The following is a 19,795-nucleotide window of genomic DNA, read 5'->3' on the forward strand; positions in this document are numbered from 1 at the left end:
CTAGTGAGAGGATGTGATGTGTTCCCAGACCAACTCCCCAATGGTCATGTGCTGTCTCCGCCTCACCTCCAGCCTGGAGCGAGAGTGTCCTTTACTTGTGATGAAGGGTGAGTACAACCCAGAGCAGAGACCAGGGACTCGCTGCTAGCGAGGGACTCTTGAACTCAAGGGCTCATGCAGAAAGAAGGCTGACCATACAGAAAGAGGTTCACTGGGAGACAAACTGCTCTCAGGACCATTTTGAAGGAAGTTAGGGACTCCGAGGCACAGTCTCAGGAGACAGAGACAAGGACTCGTGTAATGCAGTGTTAAATGAAAGCAGAGATACAGTTGATGCTGAATTTGAGCTGGGACCTTCAAGTGCATGGATCGTAGTTATTTGGAGACAGAAAAGTGTAATTTAACAGAAGAGTGCTAGAAAAAGTGACAGATGACTACCACAGAAGTTGTTTGCCCAGTTAATGAGCTAGACAAGGGTTGGACCACTCAGGCACTTAGGGCCAATCAGCAGTGATGTCTGTGACAGTGTATAGATGAGACTTTTAATCCAGTCACGTATCTTTATGTCAGGACTGGCTCTCCCAGTGGGATCACAATGGACCACGTCTGTGGTTTCTGTGAGTCCAGTACTCTAGGCACTGGGCATTGGTGGTCTGTTAGTGAGCGGGCAGTGAAGCAGTTATTTTTAAATAATTTCTTATTAAATTATTGGCATTTTTCAAAGTTTACTCCCAAGTCCTAATTTCTGGTTCCAGAGTGAAACCAGATTTCAGCCTGTTTCAGAAGGACAACAGGATCTGATAATAAGCTGGGCATTCAGAGCAGCAGGGTGCTGCCCTCCCCTTCTCTTCTCCCTAGAAGATTTGCTTCCGTTTCTTCTGGGAGCCCCACCCTGCCCTTTACCATTGTGTTGTAAGGAGAACAATGCCCGTTCTCTCCCAGCAGTAGAGCAAGTGGGGTGTCCACAGGCTCTCGGTGCACGGTGGGCTCTGAAGTTATGGCCTGTGCTCACAGAATCTGGTCTTGAGTTCAGTGCCTTCACCGGGTGATGGTGGAGCTTGAAGTGTGCAACGATGAAGCCCGCCGGCTGTAATCACATTGTCCAGCACAGGGTACCGGGATTCTTCAGAATCACCTGGACTCGGAGTCCCTGTCACAGCTGACTGCAGATGCCTTGTGAACTGAGACTTTTAGCTGAGCTTGAAGCCTACAACCTACATGTTCTTTTGGCCTAAAATGAGGAAGTTGAGAGTCGATCAATGGAAAGATAAAGGGACAAGTGGGGAATGATTTGCTCCCTACGTATTTTTATTTTAAAGAGAAAAAAGAAAACAGTAACAAAATAACAACAATGAAATCAAAAAAACAAAACAGGATAAAAACAATACAGGATTTCAAAACAAGATGATAGGAATTAACAATGGTTATTATATTACATACTGTTATCTTCAGTGAAGTTGCTCAGATTACCAGATGTAAGAATGCAAGACTGATCAAACAAAGACAATAACAAGTAATAAAAAAAAAAATTAGAAATGATACAGAACTTCATTAAACAAGACGGTCAGAATCCAGCAATGGGTGTTATATTGCATATTGTTGTCTTCAAAATAGTTGTTCTAACTATCAAATATTAGCATGCAAAATTGGCCAAGAGAAAGGGAAAAAAAAATTAAACATTAACTGTTCCTTTCAGTAAACCAATAGACATCAGCATATACTTATCTCAGCCTTCCTTGTATGTACATATATATATTTTCTGTTTTTTCTTTAATTTTAAAGAGAAAATATCAAAAACAAAGGTATAAACCTACTTTTTTTAGGTTCCGATTAAGAGGCAGCTCTACGAGTCACTGTGTCTTAGATAACATGAACAGCCGTTGGAATAGCAGTGTTCCCTCGTGTGAACGTGAGTAGGAAAGATGCCTGTGTAGCCTGGGACAGCTCCCCTTCCTTCTCCCTAGCCTTTGCCGCACAGACTCACCTGTTATCTGGTGGTTTTATGCATCAAGACATTACTGATTTCTCAAGGCCAGACTTAATTTTTTAAATTCCTTTTTTCTAATGATCAGAAAAATGTTCATTTTGCTAGTAATCTGTCTGGATATCATATGGTGACTATTAGGGGAAACTTTATAAAAACATTCATACACAAGAAACTCAGGTATCTGACAAATGCAACCTTCCAGAGACACATACTACTGAAAATAAATATACAACGATGCTTGGATAATCACAGATAAGTAAATTTTACACATAAGAAATTAATCTTTGATGTACTAAGGCTCTTATGTGTTTATATTCACAATTCTGATAAACTTAGGTATCTGTTCCCAAATTCACATCAGATTAGAAACATCAAATTAGTTTTAAGGGACCTGTTTCAAAAACAGACAGTAACAGAGGAAGAAATGACCCCTGGTAGTTTGATAGGGGAAAAACGGTCTCCAGAGCCGTAGACTCTGGATATAAAGAGCTCCATAATTACCAGTGTAGCTGATGACACCACTGCATATTTGCTGTTGGTACTGATGATATGGCCTTGAGTCACCAAGAAACATTGAGTACAGATGCTGGTACGTGCTTCCAAAAGTACCCTGTAATTTATGGTCTCTGTGGACTAAAACCCCATTTGTTGTGTACCCACAGTCAACCTTGCAGACTTTTACTGTACCTGATGTAAAGCAGCAAAGCAAGTGGTTGTTAAAAAACTCATCCTCTAAATTCATTGAAAACTCAGCAATAACACAGGGACAGAGCACCATGTTCATGTTCGTTATCCTGACTGACACTCTAATAGAGCTTAAAACTCTTCTCTTCTTTCTAGAAATCTTTTGTCCAAATCCTCCAGCTATCCTCAATGGGATGTACACAGTCACTTCTCTGGGAGATATTCCTTATGGAGAAGAAATATCCTACACATGCAACCCCCACCCAGACAGAGGGATGACCTTCAGCCTCGTTGGGGAGAGCACCATCCGTTGCATAAGTGACAGTGAAGGCAATGGGGTTTGGAGTGGCCCTGCCCCTGGCTGTGAACTTTCCATTCCTTCTGGTCAGTACTGACTTCCATGTGTCCTAGTGGCCCAATAATCTAGGCAAGAATCTCCATAGTCTCACAGGGACAGTCATTTTTGCATATAAACATGGCTTTATCATACATGGTAGAGACAGAGCTACCTCCCAGGTGAATGACAGATGGGTTCTAGATGTACCACACTGTGTGCTAATCTGTAGCATTCCAGCTGGGCTTGCTAGTGCCCATGTGTAGTACCAACTACTCAGGAGGCTGAGCAATTAAAATCTCTTGAGCCTAAAAGTTCAAAACCCACCTAGCCCTTATCAGAAAATAAATTAAAAACAGCTAAAGTTGATGTAGCTCAATTTGGTGACACTCTGGTGGTTCCTCCTGTGGGGTGAGAGTGGAGGACGATATGGAGAGTGGAGAGAACCAATAAGCTCCAGATTTCACAGATAATATTTTCAAAGAATTGAAAGGGAGTGTCAAAGAAAATAACTCTTTTATGACATCTCCACCACTGGTTGTCTTTGTGCTAAAGAGATGGGTATGGTGAGCAAAATAACACACATCAGTGTCATAATTTACTTCAGAGCTGATAGGACTACAGAAGTCATTAAAGAAACTCAGATCTAGGCATGAGTACTTTTTGTTACTCCATAGTGTTTCGTGGGAGCCACTGACTGCACGGCTGTTGAGTTCCCTAGGAATACAGGGAATTCAGCAGCCTTGGAGAAGTGGAGGGCAGGGCTGTGTTCTCCGTCTCTGGAGTGCGTTCCTTGCACATGTTTGCGTGACTTTGAATGATAGTCCCTAACTATGGCTCATTTGTGGCTGTGATGGCCCACCCAAGCTCTCCCTCCTCCAGGAAAGACAGAACAGCATTGAGTGGGTAGCTCAGATACCTGCAGGGCTTCTACCTGACACACTACACAGCTCAAGCATACAGAGGATTGAGTTTAGGTGCTGAAGTATGAGTTAGAGAATCAGTCTTCCACTCACTAGTCTACACTTAATGGGTGGTGACTCACTTGTCTCAAGTCTTCGTGTGCCTCTAGTGGCCAAAGATATGGGTGCTGACATGTTCACACATGCATTTAACTGGAAGTCTTCTTTTGTGTTTGTGTGGGAACGTGTTCTTAGCATGCCCACCTCCACCTAAGATCCAGAACGGGCGTCACATTGGAGTACATGCAGCTTCTTATCTTCCTGGGATGAAATTCTTCTACACTTGTGACCCTGGCTACCTGGTGGAGGGATCTGACTTCATATTCTGTACAGACCGGAGAACTTGGAGCCGACTTGATCATTTTTGCACAAGTATCTGATTTTTTGTTATTTCTTATCCTGAGTTATCATAGAAAACTGGTGCATAAGGCTAATAAGCCTGAGAGATCTCTTAAAGGAGGTTGATTTAATAAGGTTGGGAAGATAGTGAGATGAGTATCGACAGAAGGGGAAAAGAAGAACAAAAACCAGGAAGGGAGGCTGCCGGGAGTATCCTTGTCTGTAATCAGGAAATGAAGTTCGTGGATGGGATTTCGAGTAATGCAGTGGGCATCACACACCAGTCTTCTGTGCTTTACTTTTAACTAGTAACTCTGCAGAACCTCAGAGGGTCACAGGTCATCCTCATACCCACCCTTCGACAGTAAGTAAGTGACTGGCAGCATACTTTGATGTGAGGAATATTAAAGCCTGAAGCAAGACAGTGTCTTATCCTCTGCGGATAAGCAAAAGAGGCTGTGAACAAGTAAATCCTGGAATCACTGAGTGTCAAGCCTCTTTTAACCCACAAGGCCAGACGTGAAGTGCTTATTTTGTCTGCCCGGTGGAACAGTTCCCCAAGAATTATTTCCTTTGGTTCAATCTGCTTACAAAAACCACACTCTGCCCTCATTTTCTGTACAGAGAACCTGGAGCTGGCTTGATCATTTTGGCACAATCACCTGATGTTTAAATCTTTCTTAACAGTGTTCCCAAAAGCTACAAATAGTGCATTAAAAATAATATGACTAGGCAGAGCTCTGAGGTCTTCCGGAAAGTTATTAGTGTTAACACCCAGAAGAATCTGGTGATATTGCATTGTTATTCTTACAGACCCACAGAGGAAATAAGGGCAGAGAGCTCCAGGAGCTAGTTCCTGTTACAAAGCTTGTCAGTGGACATCCAGGAACGGGCCTCAGCTCAGGAGCTGCTTTTTTTTTTTTTTTTTTTTTGGTAGCGGGAATCAAACTCATGACCTTAAGCTTGCCAGGCAAGCGCTTATGCCTCTGAGCTACATCCCCAGCCCCAGGAGCTGCTTTTAAACATTGCACTGAATAATGTCTCTTTTTAAAGTGGCTCCTTGGGGTTCACAAAGCTATAAGTGATTTTGCTTTCTCATTATTTATTGTCCATTCTTTCTTTTTAGCAAAGCTAGGCTATGGGCAGGGATGCCGTGGGAGGGGCCCTGGACTTGGCTGAACGTGTTTCAAATGTCAGAGACCAGTCAGCCAAGGTGGGCCCTCCCTCTCCTCAGAGTTTCAGAAACCTGTCTCGTGCTCCTAAGCCTCTGGTCTTGAGACAGAAAAAAATGAAGCCAGGCACAGCGTGGTAATCGTGCTTACTGGCAAGAATAGACTGCACCAGATGCAGGGTCCTTACAGCTCTGCACACACCTGAAAGTTCTTCTTCCTGGCTTCAGCTACCTAAAAAGAAAGTGAAAAGTCAGAAAATATTTGAAAGATGCAAGTTGAAACTCTGAGAAGGTTCTTTTTCTGAAAATAAAAGGCTAGCTGCTATCTTTTCATTTACAAAAAATATCATTTTGTCTAGTAATGATCCTCTTCAAACATGCTTGAGCTTATAGTAGGGCTCCTCCATCAGCGCTAGCAAATTAGGCCAGCAACTTTGTTTAAAAGACAGATTCTTCCGCTCCTTTCCATTGACTCTGATTCTGCGTAGAGAAGGGGTCAGAAGTCTACTTTTAACAAATCTGCTATGATATTCTCATGTAGGAAGACCACAGTACCTTGAAGAAGCACCACTTTACCTTACTGGTGCTGATAACGAGAAAAATTTGGGCTTTTTTTATTTTGAGGCTATTATAATGGAAAAGGAGGATTTGTTTAAAATTAAATAAGTTCTTGATGACTGGGCAGAAAAAGCAAATCAAAGGATGTGTTAAAAGACAACATAAGTATAATAGCGCTGTTCTTGGTTTTAAATTTTTTTAAATTTTTCTTTTTTTGTTTTCTTCTTTTATTTAAAAGTGATATTTTAAACTCAGAACCATGACTTACTTCTTTGTATAGAAATGGGACGGAAATGTACATTAAATCAAGAGCAAAATATACCAGTCTGCGTCGTATCCCTAGAGGGGCGAACACCGTATTGCTGTCTTTGAGGCGTGACCTCAGTGGACCCATAGTCGTCCTAACTTCTGGTCCTTCTATAACTTCCAGTTGCAAAGCTGTTAATAATCAAACGTATTCCACAGCCCCTTCCTGTACATAAGAAATTAAAATCAGAGAATTTTAAGGCATGAGGTGTTTAAGGTGAGAAGAGTCAAGAATACTTGACAGAAAACATCCCATATCTTTGTGGAAAGCTAAGTAAGTTTGGAGCTATAGGTCTAACATGGGTGATTTCAAGTGACAACAACATAGCCATCTTCTCTGGATTTTTGTACTTTCAGAGGTAAAGTGTAACCTCCCGAGTGCATTTATGAATGGAATCCTGGAGGAGTTCAAAATGAGACAAGAATATCACTATGGAGATACCATAATTTTGCAGTGTGAGGATGGGTACACACTGCATGGCCCTCCCCGGAGCCAGTGCCAAGCGGGTGGCAGATGGGCCCCGCCTCTGGCAAGCTGCACACCTCGTGAGTACCAGTTCCTGGGGGATGTAGCCCTTTTCAGCCATGGTAGTGTTCATGTTCCACCCGTACTGACTCCAAGCGTGCTGCGACGTTTACAGCACACACTAGGGCAGGACTTGAGGACGCACCACCTCAGGATATGCCTGAGTGCTACACTGATTATTTCATGCTGAACTCACTTGAAGAACGATAACTGCAGAAAGGGCCATTTGACCGTAAGCATTTTTTTTGAAAGATTCAGAGGTGTAGCTCAGTGTGGAGCACTTGCCAAGCCCTGAGTTTGATCCCTGTTACTACCAAAAAAAATCGTTTTAGGAAGGGTGTCTTACCCATACCAACGCAGGAAAATAATGTTGATCAGTAGACACTGGAAATTGGGGCTGTAAAAACCTAAATAAGTAAATTCATTGGAGTAATTTTATGTCGCATCAACTTTTACATTCCCCATCCATATATCTCTTCCCGATAGCCATAGAGTTACCCCAGTCCAGAGACCCGTCTGACCTCTCGTGCCTTCACAAGTTTCTTGTTCTTATCTAAAAAGTATAAAGGTGGGGCTGGGGATTTAGCTCAGCGGCAAAGTGCCTGCCTGGCAAGTGCAAGGTCGTGAGTTCGGTTCCCGGTACTGGAGAAAAGCCAAAAACAAACAAAATTTAAAAAGTATAAAGGTATCTCGCTTAGGTGATTTCTTTGGGTTTTGCTTTCTTGCGAAGGTCTTTGATTAACATGCAAATTTAATAAAACTTGCACGTTTTTCTCTTGTTCATCTCCCTGGTATTAGCCCACTTATGCTGAAGGTTGAAATTTTTTTTGAATTTTCACGTGAAAAATTCAAGGAACAGGAATTTGAAGAGAATACATTTCGTTGTGTTCCAAAAATAGATCACTAGGCATCGGCAGGTTATTTGGTTTCTAGATCTAGCCCAAGAGGCCCCAAAAGAACCAAGGGGAAATTAAAGGATCTCTTTCCCCTACATGGAGTCAGTCCCCGCCTCTTCTCCCAAAGCCCCCTTTCTCCTTGCACTTGCTGCTGATCAGGTGCTCCAGAAGCCCCCACTGCCTTATTCTTGTCTGACCTTTAAGGATTTATTTATAACCTGTAAGCCTTAAAAGCCAGGACTGCGTCCGCGGTGGCGCAGGCTTTCAAGAGGTGCTCCCAGCATAGCCCAGCGAGAGCTGCCCTAGCAGCAGCAGGCCGGCTCCTCAAGGTTGCAGGGTGCTGCAGTATGTGAAGCTACTACTGCGGACCAAGCAAGCAGGTTTGGAAATCATGTTGAGCGTGTAAGGAGAGGCGCCCTCTGCTGGCAATTTGAGGGAGCTGGGAGGTTTAAAAAAAAGACCAAAGTGTTAACCTGTTCAGGTCAAAGGGCAGGTGAGCAAAATTAATAATGAATAGCATTTCTTAATCCGAGTTAGTGCTGGACTTCCCCCTCTCCCAGCTCTTAAGGTGCTTATTTATAATACATGTTAATCACTCATGTATAGTTCTATTTATTTTCTTTAGAAGCCAATTTGAAGATACCTAAGTATAGTACAACAACTATTGATAATCTCCTACCTCTTTTGTCTGTAACTCACTATTATTTATCTGTTTGTTTTCCTGAGAAACTATCTTGTAGATAACAATATGTAAAACAATAACCATTGATAATTTCCTACCACTTTGTCTGTAATTTGGTAAGCCCCCCCCCGTATTATTATGTTATCCTTCTTTTACTCTTTAAAATAAAATATATATATAATACATGTTAAATACGAAGACTTCCATGATCCATTTTTTACAATTAGTCCCTTAAATATATTAACTACTTAAATGTTTCTAATGTATAAATTCACCATCCCCTTAATAGCAAATTATATTCTTCTTTGGCAAAAAGTTCATTGGGTAACTGACTGTCTTAAGAGGTTCTGAGAACCTTGCTGGACTGACAGGTGGTTCAGTTCACTGGAGAACCAGCCCTAGCATCAGAATACCTGACTGGCTTTGCACCAGCACCAAAATAAACATACAAGCGGAGAAAATTGATGCAAATAAGATAAAAATTTATCATGCATAAAATGAAATTGTTTTACTGGTATATAATAGAGGCATTATAAAGAGAAAGAGAAAAGTATTAAATAACATAATTAGCATTGGAAGAACTGAAAACTTTTGTAAGTCTTAAATACAAAGTTAATAAGAGCTAAAATATTTTAAAATCTAGCTATAGAGAAATAAAAATTTTTAGAAGCATATTTATCAAACAACCAGGGCTGAGGATGTACTTGGGGGAAGAACAGGTAGCCTCTGAGCTTAGCATGCTCAAAAATCTGGCTTTGATCCTTAGCACTTTCAAAAAAAAAATGCCCACATTTTGAGCCAAAATATGATTGAAAAGATCACAAAGGTGTTAACTTTTTGACCTGTTGATCAATTTGACTGAGAACTTAGGTACTCTGAAAGAAGGCATTGGCTAGATGGGAAATATTTAGAAAATATAATGAAACGTTAATAAGATAAGCAGCAGTACTGGTGTTTGTAGTAATGGTAATAGTTGTAAAAGTTAATTTATACTGAGCACTTTGTATACTTCAAAGACCAGGTAGTGATTGACAGATGGAAAGATAGATTCTAATTTAATGCACACAACAACTTCTGAGAAAGGTAGTATTCTTTTTAGCCCATTTTCCAGATATAGAAACTAAGACACAAAAGATTTAAGTAATTTCAAAAGTAGGATATCCTGCATCCAAATAGTCTCTAACATACCAGTAGAGACTGTGTACTTTAACAATAAATAAAGAGGCAAAGATTCTAAATATCTAATTCAGTAAGAGAGAGCATGCCTATTAGTCACAGTGAAAAGAAAGCTATTAGGCCAAGGTCACAAATGAAACCAGTAAGTTACCCAATAGATGGAGAGACACATACAAAAATAAGAATGGACCAAATGACTGTTAACCAGCGGGTTCTTGGAACTCAGACCTTAGTGTCAGCTCCTCCTGTGAAGATTTTGTACGACCCAGAGTACATTGTCCCCTTCCACTCATACTCCTGGTCTCTTCACCTGGCCTGTTGTTAAACTTTGAAGTCTTGCTGTTTTTTTGTGAGAAGAGGCAAAAGAGATGAGACCATAGAAAACAAACAAGTGTCTTCTGAGACACGCTGAAAATACCAGTCCTAGGCCTTTCTACAAAAGACACCAGGAAGTAAATCGTGACAGGTCCAGGCTTGGAATGACGGCCCATGGGAAGTTCTAGAGCAAGCCACATAACAAAGGCAGCTTCTAAGTAAGGCATCAAAGAGTGAATTTCTACCACATGCCCCTTTCAGGACCCCATAAATTCAGCCTGACTCAGCCATGTCTACCTCAGAATAAGGGGTGATCTGAGCTCCTTCTTATTGCCAGTATGAGCATCTGTAACACAATTTAAGCATGTGTCTCAAGACCAATGTAAACAGTGTCGCTTGCAAGGTAAATCAGTTCAACTCCAGAAAAGATGTAACAACTAAGACATCTCCCCTGGAATCTCTCAGAAAAGTTAAAGATTGCATGATATGGCCCTTAGAAAAACGCCCTAAGATCCACTTGACCCTTTCTGTCTCCCAGGGTCACAATCATTAGAGCAACTCCCTCCCTAGAACCTAGCTTCTCTCTTTTCCACCCAGACTTTCTGTCAGAAGATCCAGTTGGCTTCTGTCCTCTTCTGCTCCCCTCACTTTCTGGGTCTTCTTCTGTCACGAAAGTGCCCATGCCATTTCTAAGGTAAATGGGTTTCCAGTTCTACATGGTTCATCACAGCACAGTCCTGTGAGAGCGAGGAAATGCAGAAGCAAGATTCAGAGAAAGGGTGTAGATATCTTTTTACTTTGGCACATAAATACATGCTACCTGTTTAACCTCAGTAGAGCTGAAGAAATGCAAAGAAAGAACAAGGTGACTTCTCCCCCATTAAATTAACAACGAAAAGTTTTAGGTGAACTCCCAATAAAAAGCAAGATATAATGAGACCAATAGCACTGCATGTTGAAAGTATCATTGTAAATTGGCAAAATCTCTTATGAAAAACAATTAGGCAATGTATGAAGAAAATAATATAAATATTCATACCATTTACCCCCTCCAGAAATCTAATCTAATGAATTAATATAAAATATGAGAATATTTTATTCATTTTATTAAGTTTCATGACAAAGAAGACTAGAAATAACTTAAATATGCCATAGAAATCATTGACTACACTATGATCCAGCCACTAGAACAGGTTATATTAGATATGGCCCCTTAGCCATTTGTCTGTGGCACTGTTTCTGCTTCCCTGCTGCCATGAACTAAGGCGCTTTGCTCTGCCAGGCCCTTCTGCTGTGACGTTTCTGCCTTGGAGCCAGCTGACCATGGACTGAATCTCCTGAAAGCTGCAAAAAAACTATTCCTCCTTTAAATTGTGAGTGTTAGGTATCGAGTCTTATTAACAGGAAAGAACTAATATAGGAATGTAGCAAAGCAAAGCATTGAGTGTTATGATTATGAGTGGTATTTTTTCTGTCATTCCATTCTACAAATTTGCTGCTCAAATTATATTACCTTTATGATAAAAGTATTAAAGAGAAAATAATCTTCACCTAGTACACAAAATAAAATGAAATAGAAACAAAACCAAAGGCTTCTTATATTTGAGAAAAAGGTACTTAACTGAGTACTGAAGAAAAATCAGGATGTACTATATTGGCTGCAGCTCCTGTTCATTAGGAAATGTGCCAGACTGAAGTTTTTACGATTTTTGTCTTTCTTTTAGGCTCACATAATGTTTTCATATTTGGTAAGTTTTGTGAAGGATTTGCCGAGAAATACTAGCATTTTTCACAGTAAGTATTTCCTTACAATGAATGAAATGTTAAAAGAGAGATCAAAATGTCTTGTCTTATAAATTGAATTAAAATTAAAAGTAAAGATGTATACTTCAGAGTATGGCTTAACTGTTATCCTCATACATGTAGAAGGTACCCTTCAGCAAAGGTGTTTTCTTGTTGTTGAACAAATCATTTTTCAGTGTCAAAAACTCTTTATTATACTGTAGCTGTAGGGGGAACACCCTCCCTGGTAGTAATCATGCCCATTTATACAAACTGAAAGCCATAAGACCAGCTTGCTGAGTTCATTTCTGCGGTCTGTTTATGTAAGGAAATCACTCTGAAATAAGAGTTTACATTCAGGAGAATTGTCACATAGAGTAGCCTGTGCCTTATGTCACATAGAAAAGACCTGGCGGGGCCATGGCCGAGCACCCAGCAGCCCCATTGCTGTTTCCCAGCTACATGTTAAGGGAGCTAAAGATTACAAAACTGCTCTGCCCAGTCCTTGACTATAACCTGCGGGGGTAAGAATAATGCTGTGTGTACCTGAGGAGAGCAGAATTTAGGGTTATGTCTTTTTTTTTTTTTTTTTTTTTTGGTACTGAGAATCAAACTCACAACCTCATGCTCACCAGGCAGGTGCTGTGCTGCTGAGCTATATCCCTGGCTAGGGTTATATCTATAAAAAAATAATAATAATAATTGGCAAGTCTGGCATGGTGGCACATGCCTGAAATCTCAGCTACCTGGGAGGCTGAGGCAGGAGGAATGCAAATTTGAAGCTAACCTGGGCAACTTAATAAAATCTTGTCTCAAAATAAAAAAGGACTGAGGGTGTAGCTCAGCAACAGAGCACCCTGGGGTGAGGAGGTTAGTGGCAACCTCTAGTGGGACTAGATATTAAGGTAAAGTTTGAAACCTCTGGATATTTTTCATGCATTTAATTACTTTGCTTTTGTTTTTTGGACTAGGCATTTCCTGTGGTGTGATCTTCTTTATTTTAGCCATAATTGTTTCCTGTTGGATATTTCTAAAGTACAAAAAGGGGTAAGTACAACCATACTCTCCAAGAATATGTAAACTGCCTTTGCTCCTCTTAGAAGTCAAAGGGAAGCAAAAGAATACCTCAGCAACAACCAAAATATTACCGCATAGACAGCTGTGGTAATTCTTATAAAGAAGGCCCTTGCTGCATAAAATAGAGAAGTATTTACACTGTAGGAAATACATGTGATACTAAGGACATTCTTAGAGCTACTGTATTAAGAAGGAATGGAGAAAAGAGATAATAGGCAGAAATTTTTTAAAAGGAGTAATGAGACTTTAGAGATCCTTTAAGTAAAAACATTCTGAACCACAGTTTCCCACAACAGTCTTTGCAGAAATCGAAGCTTTGGTATTCACAGAGATGCTAGTAAGTTTTTTAAAAAGTAGATTGTCATAGGAGACTTGTGAACAACCTAGTACAGGGGCTGGGGATTTAGCTCAGCAGCACAGTGCCTGCCTGGCAAGCACAAGGTCGTGAGTTCGATTCCCAGTACTGGAAAAAAACACACAAACAAAAAAACAACCTAGTACAGAGCTCAACTTTATAATAAAACAAAGCTGGGTGTGGTGGCTCACGCCTGTAACCCCAGCACTCTGGAGGCAGAAGCAGGAGGATCGTTGTGAGTTCGAGACCAGCCTGGGCTACAAAGTGAGCTCAAGGCCAGCCTGAACTGCATAGCAAGACCCTATCTCAAAAAGACAAAAAAAACCTGAAAAAAACAAATCAAAAAGACAAAAAAAAAAACAAAACCAAAGAATCAGTAGAGATTTATACTTAAGTTACATCTTTATCTTTCCTAACTAATATTCTGTATGTTTTGTGATTCAAAATAAAAATATTCTTTGCCCTGGTTGCTTACAAAAAAAGGAAAATAGCCTAATGCTTTACATTAACAGAAGTATTTGTGTCAATCCACTTTTTAAAATTCCTCGTTAAATACTACTAAACTTTTTTAGTTAGTTTTTGTTTTTTTTTTTTCAGTTTAAGGCTGAATTAAAAAATTTGAGAATTAAAAAATTTTTCTGTATCTGAACCCATCTGTACTTAAAACACCCAGGGAAATAATTGATCCTCACCACCTCTCTTGTAAGCAGTCATGTTTGGCGTAACAGTTGGGATGTATAGAGAGCCCTTCCCAGGCCTTGTCTCCATCCAGGAAGTTTATATTTGTAATCCCATGGAAAAGTTATTGGGATCCTGTTGTGTTAATTCCAGTCTACTACTCCCAGTGCAAGCTACGAAGTAAATAGAGACACAATAATATATCCAAAATGGTAGAGAATCAAGGAGGTTCTGAATCTGGTTAGGTTGATGATTAACCAGAGCAGAGACCTTGACCCAGGACCAAACCCAGATTTTATTAATTCGTGAAGAAGAGAGTGGCTTGGGGATAAGTGACTATGAGATTGGTGGGAAATATGTAAGTGCTGCAAGCTGGGCTGGGTAGGAGTCCTGAAATCACCTCTGCAGTATGCAGAGAGAAGGATATGCAGAAGGAGTAATCTGCATAACACAACTGAGGCAGTATGTGATGTTCAGGGGTCCATGCTTCAGCTCTGAGGTGTAATCTTTTATGCCCTGGGAAGTCTCAGCCTCTTATTCCTGAGGCTCCATCCCAGCAGACAGTGTGAAGCACAGCTCTCCATCCCACCGTGCCCCAGCTCCCATGTGTTTTATGTGGGAGCTACAAAGGGGGCAAGGGAACACTACCCTGTCATGTTTGCTTCAAAGACTGCACATCAGCACCTTGGCTGGACCAATCTGCATTGCCTAAAGCCAACTGAGGGGATAAGGAAAAGTCCTAGCCAGCTCTGTACATATCAACACATGGAAATAAGGTCAGGCTCAGCCAAACTGGAGACAATTGCTCCTCCTTCAAGGAGTTCCCCAGGTGGTCCTCCACAGGGATGCGTTCTGAGAAATGGGTCATTATGTGATCTTGTTGTTTGAACACCCAAGTTTACTTACACAAACCGAAGAGGCCGTGACACCACTAGGTGATCATAGTTCATGAGACGCTGGCGTGTGTGCAGCCTATCATTAGGGACCACACTCTTCATTCTTCACCCTTCGAATCACCTGGAGGCCCAGATTCTCAAGTCTAGCCATTTCACGCATGATCATATCCTCAATTATCCTTAAGCATACACAAGACTCAGTCACCATGTCATAGATTTCCTTAGAAATGATTATCTTGTCTGACCTAAACAACCTCAGGATACATGGTGTCTCTTTGTTTCCCATCTCTTAAAACCTGTCTTCTGGGCTTGGGATGTAGCTAAGTGGTAGAGCACTTGCCTAGCATGCGTAAGCCCCTGGGTTCAATCAATTCCAGTACAGGAATTTTTCCTGCATCCTTTAAAAGAAGTGGGGTGTCCATGGTGCAGCTAATCTGTCTCTGACCAGCGGCAGCCAAGAATGTGGGAGAGGAAGCAGTGCTGATTTCTTCTAGCCATGAAAGTCAGGTGGCCAACCTCCTAAACATCTAAGTCACTCACAGTGAAACCTGTTCTATCTGCAACCTATGAAGTTTTCAGGACGTTTTCTAAACTTTCTTTGTCGCCCTATTGCACCCTTGGAATAGTATGCTGTGATCAAAATATGTTATTTATTATTATGTTAAAAATACTGTATAACTGGAATCAGGAAGTTGGGAGTAGAGGTGTTAAATCATCAGAATGCGGAAGGCCCTTCGCGAGGACGCAGTTGGGCTGACTGTGCATCAGTCCTATTTAGAGTGGCGGCCACTGCTAAGTCAGCGAGGTGTGCCAGGATGACCGGGCTGCTTCTTACCTGGAGCTTGCGTTTGGCCCACAGGAAAACACGGGTAGAAAGGTTCTTACTGTAAAGGAAGAGTAGGTCACATCTGAGACATGATAGAGAAGTCCTTCAGGCTCATCAGCCAGAAGAAGTTTCTTTGAGAGCTAAAATGACCCACAGAACTGTGTAGAAAGTGATGGCCTGTGCCTTGGGCCACCTAGGGTCAGGCATGGCCTGTAGCAGGCCAGGCTAGGTCTATCTAAATAGACTGAAGATATGTTAAGAAACTAAAATATGACAGAAATGGAATACAGTCACAGAAACAGTCCCTCCTTCTCTGAAACACTCCTACTTTAACTGTCTTATTAAAGATTTAACTTTTACTTTCACGTGTTGAATTTGTCTTACCTGCTTTATTTTTGTAGCCTTACCCATTTTATAATAATTAATAAGTTTCTCATTATCTCTCTCCTTCCACTAAAATATAAACTCTATGAGGTCAAGAATTTTTGTCTTCATCAGTGGATACCTAACAAACCCAAACTCTCCCCAACACAAAGAGGTGTTTAATGCATTTTCATTAAACAAGTGCATGAATGCATGTGCTCAGCATCACTTAGAGTGGTACCCTGGAGGAAGCATCCTGCTATCACTCTGCCAAGTTTAACAGTACCTTTTAGTTTGTCCTAAACATAGCCCAGGATTCAAGGATGCTCAGTGTTTAATATGCCAGCTATCTCAGTCTGTATGAGTAACCATAACAAAAATCCAGTAGACAGGTGGTTTGAACAACAAGCGTTTATTTCTCACAGTTCTAGAGGCTGAACAGTCAAAGATTGAGGCATCTGTAAATTCGGCTTCTGGTGAGGACCCACTCCTAGTTAGCAGGTGGCAGACTGCTTGCTGTGCCCCCACATGGCAGAAAAAGATGCTGAGGCTTTCTGAGATCTCTTTCATAGGGCGCTAATCCCAATCACGAGGGTTCCACCCTTATGATCTAATTACTTTGCGAAGGCCCAGCCTCCTAATACCATGACATTGGGGGTTAGGATTTCAATATATGAATCGGGGTGGGGGGATGCATCCAGTCCATTGTACACCCTGAATTTGGTAAAAACAAATGTTTTAACTTGTATGACATTTCTGATGATTTCACATGCCTTCTTAATCCTCAGATTTCCCACATTCAGAATACCTAAGTACTCTGTATTTTCTGCTTCACTCCCCCAACCTTGGCCTTTCCTATGCTCTGTAGACATCATCTCTTGCCTTCATGTCCTACATCCCACTCACCACCCCACCTCCCGGGCCAGTAGCTCCCGTGAGCAGGGCCACCTGTGTTTGCTCTACTTCTACAGTAGTTCAGATTCATAATAGAAGGAGTAACAGTTAACACGGTTTTTACAAAATTCTTTACCATTTATTATCTCCCTTGGTATCCAAAGCAACTCTGCAAGGCAAATAAGTGCAATGATATTGTTAGTTTAAAACACAGAAGACTCTGGGGTGCAGAGGTAGTGGCTTGCTTCAAATCATACCAGAAAGCAACTGTTAGGAAGCAGGGCTTTAGGTTCGCTAAATTCTCAAAATCATGAACTTGTATATGCAATTTCTTTGAAAATGTCAGTTACCCATTTTTAAATTTAATTCTGTGTCACTGAAATCCAGAACTGTGTATGGTACAAAGCTAAAATGTTTATTTTCTCTTGCAATATTTTGCTCTTACTCCCTACATTTTGCTGGATTTATTTCAGCCCTTCTGGAATATTGAACTAGTACCCTTTCAGAGAATGGTATATAGCCAATCCCTTTTTACTCTATTTTGAGTTACTGGCCTGGAAGAAAATTAAACTACTTCTTCAAGAACATCTCCACATGTGGAGGTCCCGTGGAAACCATCTTGCTGTCCATTCACACAGACTCACAAGTTCTTCCTGTGACTTTGCCTCACTAGCTTGATGTTTCATCAGCAAAACTGTCTCCAGCCACACTCTGCCCTCTCGCTGTCATGCTCCAGTCAGTGAGGGATGATACACTCCTGCTGCTCAGAGCCCTTTATCCTTGTCTGTTACTGAATCTGACTTTTCCTGTCTCTACAAAACACCTCTCTTGTCCACAGTCAGATACAACGTTGAAGTCCTCATTGGTGCAGTGATGTCAGAGTAACAAAAACCTCCAGCTCATCTCCATAAAGGCATCTTGACATGTTCATACTCGCTGCCAGGCAGCAACCAGAGAGCTATGCATCCAGTAGGTTGTCACTGAGGTTGCCTTCTGCCACCCCCGGCTGCCACTGTGACTCAAGAGCACTTTCTAGCACTGTTCACCTGACCACTGAGTCACCAGCCCTCTCCTCTCTGGTCCATGGTCCTTCATCCTGGCTAACCTCCGGCCCCAGACTCTCAGGCCTCCTCTTCATCCCAAGCTTTGGTGTGTTTCTAGGTCATCCTGAGAGTGAAGAGGAGCTGAGTGCAGTGATGGTGAAGGGAGTGACTTTTATGTGCATCTGTTCTTAAGTCCTAAGCCAGCACATACACACAGTCTACAGATGGCAGGATGTATTATTTTATTTCTATAACATGAAGTGCTTACTAAGTAACCCCCAAGAGGTGGTGCATTGCTGCTAAGTGTGGGCTCATAATCACAGAGGCCTGGTTCCTGGCCGCTTACTAGCTGTGAAATCCTGAGCCAGACACTTACCCTTCCTAACTTCAATTTCCTAGCCTGTGAAATGGAGATGAGTTCCTACCTTACTTAACACACTGTCTCCCTTGTGAGGAATATCAGAAATCAGATTCAGATTAGACTGTATTTATACATGCTTATTTTTATTGATATTAAAAAGTGATTAATTTCTTTGCTTCCGGCTCTTTTTGACAACCAGTCCTTGGTATCCAAAGGTACTTGGTTGCAGAGCCCCTCTGGATATTATGTACAATCTACCATAAAGCATAAATCATCTCTAGATTACTTATAATACTCATAAGACAATGTAAATAGCTGTATTGTTTAGGTACTCATGACAAGAAAAAGTCTACGTGTCCAGCACAGTTGTAATGTTTGTCCAGTACTTTTGCTCTGTGTTTGCTGAGTGCATGGGTGTGGAGCCTCCCGACGGCTCCTGCTGTCTCTAACTGTGGCTGTCACTGGAACACGCGCCTCCTCTATTGGAGGAAAAGGAAGCCTTGTGTCAGGTTGCAGTGCCGGAAGCCATTTGTATGGTGAAGCTTGTCAAAATCTCTTGGTAAACCCCATTTACTAATCAAATTATTTTAAAAATAGCAAAATGTATTCGGACGTGGACATCTGTCTATAAACAACTTAAGAGTCTTCTGACACAATGTACAGGATGGCTTTGGAATTACTTCCCAATCCAAGTTGTCTGTTAGTACTGAAAGAGGAGGCTTGGGTATTGTTTTTCTTTTCAATATCTTTTAAAGCTATCAGGAATATGAGTCAAATTGTAACTTGAATCTCAAAATGAGGTTGTTTCAGAGCTAAAACTTACATGACTAAGATGTTTCCCTATTGTGTCCTTCTCTGCCATCTAGCAACAATAAAGATGAAAAATCTAAAGAAGTGAATGTCCACTTATGTCCCCAAGAAGGTGACTGTGTTCGTCCACAAGCTCAGCTAACAAGCCAGGAAGACAGCAGGTACCTGTATACATTCTGAATTCAAATGTTGACAATAGCCTCAAATACTGAAAATGGAAACAGTCTGAATAGCACATTGCACTAGCAAGGCCATTGATGCCAAAAAAGTTAGAAACTTCTCTATGAGTGGAAATGCGTTTAGTTACTTGTTCATTTAATTTGTTCGTTCCTGTTTCAAGGAACAAACAAAGGTGTATATTTCAAGGTATATATTGTGAATTTTGTATACATTTTTGTTATTACTGACATTAAAAAGTGATTAAATATTTCCTTTTATTCCCAGTTCTTATAGACAGTCAATCCTAGCATCTAAAGGTGATCCGTTGGTTGTGGGACCGCTGTGGATACTATTAGGACTTCCTATATACCACAGATCATCTCTAGATTACCCACAATACCAACAAGACAGTGTAAATAGTTGTTATACTGTATTGTTTAGGTACTTGTGACAAGAAAAAGTCTACGTGTCCAGCACAGTTGTAATGTTTGTCCAGTACTTTTGCTCTGTGTTTGCTGAGTGCATGGGTGTGGAGCCCAAGGGGAGGGGTGGCTGCACCTGCAGACAGCTCCTGCTGTCTCTAACTGTGGCTGTCACTAGAACACAGCGAAGGAC

The 19,795-nt window shown here is 41.2% G+C and overlaps 1 protein-coding gene across 1 annotated transcript in view; it reads left to right on the forward strand.

Moving 5' to 3' along the window:
• Positions 1–19,795, forward strand: part of LOC102009144 (complement receptor type 1) — a gene marked incomplete in the record, with an annotated part of 69,440 nt that overhangs the window by 45,401 nt on the left and 4,244 nt on the right. The window contains 8 exon segments of the mRNA XM_013503302.1: positions 5–107; positions 1,824–1,909; positions 2,828–3,055; positions 4,163–4,339; positions 6,699–6,887; positions 11,661–11,684; positions 12,690–12,765; positions 19,078–19,182. Coding sequence (XP_013358756.1) covers positions 5–107; positions 1,824–1,909; positions 2,828–3,055; positions 4,163–4,339; positions 6,699–6,887; positions 11,661–11,684; positions 12,690–12,765; positions 19,078–19,182 — 988 coding nt within the window.

This window comes from Chinchilla lanigera, unplaced genomic scaffold, assembly GCF_000276665.1.
Source record: "Chinchilla lanigera isolate Chin_1 unplaced genomic scaffold, ChiLan1.0 scaffold00005, whole genome shotgun sequence".
NCBI lineage: Eukaryota > Metazoa > Chordata > Mammalia > Rodentia > Chinchillidae > Chinchilla > Chinchilla lanigera.